We start from the raw sequence: 9158 nt of genomic DNA on the forward strand, positions 1-9158 counted from the left end.
GAGTTCCAACAATGTTGTGATTCTGAAATACTTCTTTATTCCATTGCTACTGAATATTTTCTACCTTTTTATGCCCAGAGATCTCCAGTTGACTGTCAAAGCCATTGGACCTCGGCCAGAGAACATTTTGTTTTTGGTACACGAAGTCTTTGAGACACTCATCGTTGAGTCGTTCAAGGGAATTAACTACGATTTCTCTGTGCCTTGTCCAGATTGCCTCAAATTGGTAAACATTCTATTTTGTTTATTATTTCCTTAAATTGGTAAACATTCAGTTTTGTTTATTATTGCTTTATATTGGTAAAAATTTAATTTTGTTTATTATTGCTTTAAATTGGGTAAACATTCAATTTTGTTTATTATTGCTTTATATTGGTAGAAATTTAATTTTGTTTATTATTGCTTTAAATTGGGTAAACATTCAATTTTGTTTATTATTGCTTTATATTGGTAAAAATTTAATTTTGTTTATTATTGCTTTAAATTGGGTAAACATTCAATTTTGTTTATTATTGCTTTATATTGGTAAAATTTAATTTTGTTTATTATTGCTTTAAATTGGGTAAACATTCAATTTTGTTTATTATTGCTTTAAATTGGGTAAACATTCAATTTTGTTTATTATTTCCTTAAATTGGGTAAACATTCAATTTTGTTTATTATTGCTTTAAATTAGGTAAACATTCAATTTTGTTTATTATTGCTTTAAATTGGGTAAACATTCAATTTTGTTTATTATTGCTTTAAATTGGGTAAACATTCAATTTTGTTTATTATTGCTTTAAATTGGGTAAACATCAATTTGTTAATCTTTAATGTAAATTCATTTTTATTTCCTTAAATTGGTAAACATTCCGTTTTGTTTATTATTTCCTTAAATTGGTAAACATTCAATTTTGTTTATTATTGCTTTATATTGGTAAAAATTTAATTTTGTTTATTATTGCTTTAAATTGGGTAAATATTCAATTTTGTTTATCATTCAACATCGTACTACATTTTATTTACCTTTTTAATGTCAGTTTTAGGAAGTTTTATTGATGATGTTAGTGGATGAGATTATGATCAGAATGACGATGATGATGATGATGATGATGATGATGATGATGATGATGATGATGATGATGATGATGATGATGATGATGATGACGATGACACTGTAAATGATGACCAAGATAATATCGATGATAATAATGATGTAAATGATGCTGATGTTATATTCTTGAATACTAAGAATTCGTGTACATGATATCAATAAAACATTTATTCATTCAAATCACACCCCCCCCCCCCCCCCCCCCATCCACCTTCTCTCCCCTCTGATCTCTCCATCAATACTGTTTTCCAATTTCCTTCAGAATCTGAGAGACCCCCACATGTTCTCTGCATCCACGATACGAAGAGCCTCTGAGCTCAAGGCTCCATTCCTGCAGTGTCTGAAGCACTTCCACACCATTTCTATCACGGATCTGCATGGTAATAATGTGACCCACCACCACAAAACAGTATTATGTTGGCTTGATTTTGATTTGAATGAATGCTGAATATTAGATGCATGAATTCTTTTGTTAAGAAGTAGGGTTGGGATCACAATTGTCTGTACAGCCTATGTTAATTTTTTTGTCAATGAGCACAAGGTTAGCCTACTGGCAAATTGTTTTGTACAGCCCATGTACTCAGGTGTAAAATGAGTACCTGGCTATTCACAGCGCCATCTCTATAGGGAAAATGATGTAAATTGTAATATCGCCTAACATGCTTCATACTCGTTCTCCATGTTGCTGTTTGTCTGGGACTTTTTGTAAAGCGCTTTGAGCATGTTTAGTGGATATTACGTTATGTAAAAGTTCAAGTCACATATTCCAAATTTTAACCTTCGAACCTCCTCCCTCCCACTTTCATCCCCCTTGTTCCCATCTACCGAGCAGCCATCATGCCTCCAGACAGTAACCAGGACTTTGATCTACATCTGGTACAGGCTGTCAGGGGAATGAAGGAACTTCAGACACACTTGGCCTCTGGTTGGTGATTGTATAGATATGTGTGATTTTACAACTTATCATTCTCTCATTCATTCATTCATTCATTCATTCATTCATTCATTCATTCATTCATTCATTCATTCATTCATTCATTCATGTGTTTGTCCTTCTACATTCACCCATTCATATTCATTCATTCATTCATTCATTGAATTAATTATTAATTTATTCGTATTAATCCCTTTATTAATTTAGTTATTTTTATTAATTCATTTACCAATTCATTCATATTCACTCATTCAATAATTTATTAATTCATTTATTCATTTTTAGATTTATCAATGCATTCATATTCACCCATAAATCAATTATTAATTAATTTATATTCATGCATAGATTGATATATTAATTCATTCATATTTTTTCATTCTATTATTTTTTTATTCATTCATTCGTACATTCATATTCATATATTCATTATCATTATCATTATCATCATCATCATCATCATCATCATCATCATCATCATCATCATCATCATTATCATCATCATCTTCACTACTATCAAAGTAGAAGATGATAGGCGTAATAATAGTTAAGCTAGGCGTATTTGACTTGCCTTTGATTACCGTTGGCTTACACACCAACATGTGTTATATGAATGAAAACAACGTGTTAATTACACACTTGCACTCTCCTTTATTTCCAGACATATTCATGTCCTACTGTCACTCGGATGTCAAATACACGGACAGTAAATCGGTGTCGCCATCACGTCTGTGCGCTGATATTGAAAAACTTGGATTCAAATGGTATGATGTGTTATTTACCACCAAAAAATGCTCACACTGTATGTAGGGTCAGCGTGGCTCAGCGGCACAGTCTTTGCTTTGTACCCAAAAAGTACCGAGTTCGAATACCCGCTGCGCTGTGTGGCCTTGAGCAAATCACTCACCCCGCTCTAGCTCAATTTGCAGTGCTGCACTGCATCTGACGCTTGGGTTATTGCAGTCTTCCCTTGGAATAGACCCTAGAGACAAATTTCCCTGATGGGATGAATAAAGGGAATTTTATTTTATTTATTTTATATAGCAAACACAAAACAAGTTGAGAAACTATCACCGTATTAATGAGTACATAATTTTATACAAAATTTCTTTTCCTTTTTGTTTCTCAGAGCCCATAGAGCCAAAGTTTACCTGTTTTTTTGTGTGTGAAATGGACAAAAACAATTGCTTGCTACCCTTTTGATAAGACGTTAGTCTTTTGCAAAGTACTCCCCACTAGAACAAACACAATTGCCCAATCATTGTTTGGACAGGGAGAGGGGCGGGGGGATCTCAACTTGACTTGGAATTGATCTTGGTCCCTTTACATGTGAATCGAATGCTCTACTAACTGAGATATTGGGCTATTGGGATCTCACCCCCCCCCCCCCCCCCCCCCCCCCCCCCCCTTTTTTTTTTTTTTTACAGAATTGGGCTAAGAAAATTGGTTCTGTTCATTTTCAATGATCGCTATTTTAAAACAGACTTTAAAAGTCTCCCTGTTGATATTTGTGTGTGTGTGTGTGTGTGTGTGTGTGTGTGTGTGTGTGTGTGTGTAGAATATTCATTCTTGTTTCCTTCTCCCTGTTAGCTGGATGCCCAATCTGTATGGAATATTCATTCTTGTGTCCTTCTCCCTGTTCGCTGGATCCCCAATCTGTATGGAATATTCATTCTTGTTTCCTTCTCCCTGTTCGCTGGATCCCCAATCTGTATGGAATATTCACTCTTGTTTCCTTCTCCCTGTTAGCTGGATGCCCAATCTGTATGGAATATTCATTCTTGTTTCCTTCTCCCTCCAAGCTGGGTGCCCAATCTGCCCAATCTATCCAAACTTTATAGTGTGTGTGTTTGTTTCTTTTTGCTATTTCAGTTGGATGCCCTTGTTTCCTCCTCCATGTTAGCTGGATGCCTTATCTGTATGGATTATTCATTCTTGTTTCCTTCTTCCTGTTAGCTGGATGCCCTATCTGTATAGAATATTCATTCTTGGTCCTTCTCCCTGGTATCTGGATGCCCTATCTGTATAGAATATTCATTCTTATTTCCTTCTTCCTGTTAGCTGGATGCCCAATCTGTATAGAATATTCATTCTTGTTTCCTTCTTCCTGTTAGCTGGATGCCCTATCTGTATGGAATATTCTTTCTTGTTTCCTTCTCCATGTTAGCTGGATGCCCAATCGGTATGGAATATTCATTCTTGTTTCCATCTCCTGTTAGCTGGATGCCCAATCTGTATGGAATATTCATTCTTGTGTCCTTCTCCCTGTTCGCTGGATGCCCAATCTGTATGGAATATTCATTCTTGTTTCCTTCTCCCTCCAAGCTGGGTGCCCAATCTGCCCAATCTATCCAAACTTTATAGTGTGTGTGTTTGTTTCTTTTTGCTATTTCAGTTGGATGCCCTTGTTTCCTTCTTCCTGTTAGCTGGATGCCCAATCTGTATAGAATATTCATTCTTGTTTCCTCCTCCATGTTAGCTGGATGCCCTATCTGTATGGAATATTCATTCTTGGTCTTTCTCCCTGGTATCTGGATGCCCTATCTGTATAGAATATTCTTGTTTCTTGATCTTGTTTCCTTCTTCCTGTTAGCTGGATGCCCAATCTGTATGGAATATTCATTCTTGTTTCCTTCTCCATGTTAGCTGGATGCCCAATCTGTATAGAATATTCATTCTTGTTTCCTTCTCCCTGTTAGCTGGATGCCCAATCTGTATGGAATATTCATTCTTGTTTCCTTCTCCATGTTGGCTGGATGCCAATCTGTATAAAATATTCATTCTTGTTTCCTTCTCCTGTTAGCTGGATGCCCAATCTGTATGGAATATTCATTCTTGTTTCCTCTCCATATTAACTGGATGCCCAATCTGCCCAGATTTTACAGTGTGTGTGTTTGTTTCTTTTTTCCTTTTCAGTTGGATGCCCAACCTGTCCAAACCCCAAAGCCTGGATGAAATGGCCAAAGCTTTGCAAGAAGCCAAAGTTTTCATAGTTTTCATTTCCAACAATTTTGTCAAAGACGAGACTTGCTGTAATCTGTTCAAGTACGCACGACTTGTGCTGAAGAAACAAATTATTCTGATAGCCGTCGGACCTAACCTGGATTGGAGACAAAGCACTATGGGAATTCTCACATCTGATGAGGTAAAAATGACTTTAGGAAGAAAGTAAGAAATCGAAAGTACAGAACTGCCAAAGATTGAGTGCTTGGAGAAGGCTCTTTACTCATATTCTCTCACCATACTCAAGTGCAAAATGAGTACCTGGCTGTTAACGACGTTGTATCTGTCCCAAAAAAATGTGTAATATCGCCTAACAGGCGTCATGTCTCAACTTACATGTTGTGTATTGCTGTTGGCCAGGGACCCATTGTAAAGCGCTTTGAACACGTATAGTGGATATTGCGCTATATAAAAAAGCTAAAAAAAAAAAGAAAAATAAGCTCAATAAACATTTCATCAATTTGCCTACACTGTTTCATTTCTCTCCCTTTAACCAGCTGTTCATCAACATGATGTCCACGACTCATTACAAAGACAAATTCCAGGAGCTCACGACCATGCTGCAGGAGAAGCACAACCTGAAGAAGCAAAAGAAGAAGAGTTACCCCCCTTGCTTTATATCCTACTGCTGGCAGAACTCGGCACAGGCTGTGGCCAAAGGTTCCAGGTGAATGAATGGACTCGGCTTTTATTGGAGCCAGGAGTTTACTGATTTCTTATTCATTGTTGATTGGTGGATGCGTTTGAGTTACGGAATGTTGACCAACCTCATCATCATCATCATCATCATCATCATCATCATCATCATCATCATCATCATCATCCATTCGTATATCAGTATCGAATGTCGTTAGTAGTATGTAGTAGTAGTAGTAGTAGTAGTAGTAGTAGTAGAGTAGTAGTAGTAGTAGTAGTAGTAGTAGTAGTAGTAGTAGTAGTAGAGTAGTAGTAGTAGTAGTAGTAGTATATAGTAGTAGTAGTAGTAGCAGTAGTAGTAGTAGCAGTAGTAGTAGTAGCAGTATAGTAGTAGTAGTAGTAGTAGTAGAGTAATGTAGTAGTAAGTAGTAGTAGTAGTAGTAGTAGTAGTAGTAGTAGTAGTAGTAGTAGTAGTAGTAGTAGTAGTAGTAGTAGTAGTAGTAGTAGTAGTAGTAGTAGTAGTAGTAGTATTAATGGTAGTTTTGATGATAATAATAATAGAAGTGATTAAGTTGTATGAATCATGCTTATAATGTTCTACTATTTTTCCACCATTTAACAGAACTACAGATGGAGCCGTTGGCTACGGTGACCCAAGGGTCATCAAAGAATACCTGGATTCCAATGGGATTCCATGCTGGATTGATGTGGAAAGAGTAGGACTGGTAAGTGTCCACGTTATTATTCGTATATATTGCAGTGTGTCATTTTGTTGTTGTTTTAAATTAAATACTATCTTTTAAATATACACACACAAGTTCGGACTAAAGGCCAGAGGTATGGCATATCTCAATTTATCAAATTAATATATAAAGTGTTGCTATTGGTTCTTGGTTGTATATTCTTTACATTTTTGTGCATTTGCATATACATACATAGATTCTCAACATTGTGTTTATACATTTTTATGCATGCTACGTCTGTAAACGAATTTCCATTTTTGTGGATGAATAAAGTATATATTATTATTATTATTATTATTATTATTATTATTATTATTATTATTATTATTATTATTATTATTGTTTGTTTGTTGTTGTTTTGTTGTAGTTGTTGTTGTTGTTGTGTTGTTGTTGTTGTTGTTGTTGTTGTTGTTGTTGTTGTTGTTGCTGTTGTTGTTATTATTATTATTAAATGCTGGTTTTATTGGTAACACGGACAGTCAAAGGTATAGTTAGAGTTTTGGGAGATGATATTTTTTATCTTGTAAATCATCTCTCTGTTATGCCCTGTATTATTTTTAATATTACATCAAGGCCACCTATAATAAAGCCCTCTTTGTATTACATATAATATATTGATGATGATTTGTAAACATTTGAGTGTGTTCCTTTTGTGGGGACCTATGCTTGGGTCAGGATGAGATTTGTAGGTGATCCCAAACTAAGTACTTTGATAGTGTGCCCTTGGAATCTACATCTGTTTCCTATTTGAACCAATTCCCCTTTGTCTTACTTTTTCTCGTGTGCTTGAATTGTAATTCTAGAACTTTATACTGTCCCATTTTCTTCCTTTTTACTGGTGCTTATGTGACCTTAATGTGTTGCAAGCGCCGTAAAACTCTTAAAAACAAACAAACAACTAGATATGTTTTGTTTTTTAAAAAAATAAATTCTCTTTCTTCATTGTTCTTCCAGCATGGCCTGTTTGAAGACATCGGAGAAGGCCTCCTAAACAGTAAAGTCATGTTAGTTTGTATGTCAGACCAGTACGCAATCTCCGACAACTGCTCCCTAGAATTTCGTTACGGTGCTAATACTCTCAAACTCCCCGTGGTTCTCGCCATTGTGGGATCTGGAAACAAGTGGAGAGCTTCCGAGGTATTCTGGTTGTTGTTTTCAAATATATTTATTGTATTTTTTTTTCCATATTTTTTCAGAAATTATATTTTGACATTGGTTTTATTTATGATTATCTTCTTTTTCAATTTTCTGTTTCCTTGGTTTTATTTATTATTTTTCATCACAATGTTAACGAGTACATCTCCCGATTTCAGTGATGGCTATTGTAAGAGTGTTAGCACAAAAATATGCCTAGCAGACAACTGGTACTGTATGGAATGGACATTATATTTCTAACCATAAGTTCTATTTTTAGCACCCCAATGACACCTTTTTGAATCGATGGGTCACATTTATCTCGTTACAGTTTCCAAGATTTAAAAAAAAGATAAGAATAAAATGATAATAATAATAATAATAATAATAGTAATAATATAATAATAATAATAATAATAATAAATAATAATAATAATAATAATAATAATAATAATAATAATAATAATAATAATAATATATAATAATAATAATAATAATAATAATAACAATAATAATAAAAATAATAATAATAAATAATAATAATAATAATAATAATAATAATAATAATAATAATAATAATAATAATAATAATAATAATAATAATAATAATAATAATAATAATAAATAATAATAATAAATAATAATAATAATAATAATAATAATAATAATAATAATAATAATAATAATAATAAATAATAATAAAATAATAATAATAATAATAATAATAATAATAATAATAATAATAATAATAATAATAATAATAATGATGATGATGATGATGATGATGATGATGATGATGATGATGATGATAATAATAAATCCAATCCATATTTATTTCCAAATCGTCCAAGGTGGGCATCATGTCTCTCAACTACCCAGTCGTGAGCTTCCAGGAAATGAGCGACACGGCTATGAGGAGACTCATGGATCAAGTCAAATCTCACCTACCTACCACTAAAGACGGAGATACAGGGGCAGATAACAACAATGGCGACAAAGATGAGGAGGTGGACGAAAAGCAGACGTTGTCACTGCAGGTTTGGGATATTTTGAAAATGAAATGTGACCAAAAAAACATTTGAGGAGGCCAGGATTAAAATTATATGAATAAATAAATAAATAAATTATATTCCCTTTATTCATCCCATAGGGGAAATTTGTCTTTAGGGTCTATTCCAAGGGAACACTGGAATAACCCAGGTGTCAGCAGCAGTGCAGCGCCGCAAATTGAGCTAGGCGAGATGACTTGCTCAAAGCCATACAGCGCAGCGGTAGGTGATCGAACTCGGTACCTTTTGGGTACAAAGTAATGATCGTACCACTGAGCCACGCTGCCCTTTTTTTTCACTAAAAATTATAATCATAATAGACTTGCCTACTATGACGAAAAATACGTAAAATTACGAAATTGTGGCTCCAATAAGCATCTCTCTGACATTAAAACTTATTGAAAATGAAAGGGGATGCCTGCAACATAATTTTAAGGATTTTGAATGTATATAACCATTGTGAGGGTATAAAATATTGATTTTTTAAATTAACTACAGCCAGTACAATTTTTATCTCCTAAAAATTATGACATTTGGGCTCCAATTTCATAACTTTATAAGCA

General features: G+C 34.0%; 1 protein-coding gene across 1 annotated transcript in view; it reads left to right on the top strand.

Annotated features, from left to right (window-relative positions):
- LOC144956274 (uncharacterized) overlaps positions 1–9158 on the top strand; it is a 130388-nt gene that overhangs the window by 112935 nt on the left and 8295 nt on the right. The window contains exons 50-58 of the mRNA XM_078886738.1: positions 79–226; positions 1359–1476; positions 1929–2021; positions 2692–2794; positions 4947–5175; positions 5531–5700; positions 6292–6394; positions 7367–7549; positions 8398–8583. Of these exons, the coding sequence (XP_078742864.1) occupies positions 79–226; positions 1359–1476; positions 1929–2021; positions 2692–2794; positions 4947–5175; positions 5531–5700; positions 6292–6394; positions 7367–7549; positions 8398–8583 (1333 nt within the window). The remainder of the gene's footprint in view (positions 1–78; positions 227–1358; positions 1477–1928; positions 2022–2691; positions 2795–4946; positions 5176–5530; positions 5701–6291; positions 6395–7366; positions 7550–8397; positions 8584–9158) is intronic.

This window comes from Berghia stephanieae, chromosome 11 (assembly GCF_034508935.2).
Source record: "Berghia stephanieae isolate SIO BIC M18660-M18661 chromosome 11, UCSD_Bste_1.3, whole genome shotgun sequence".
In the NCBI taxonomy this organism is placed as follows: Eukaryota; Metazoa; Mollusca; class Gastropoda; order Nudibranchia; family Aeolidiidae; genus Berghia; species Berghia stephanieae.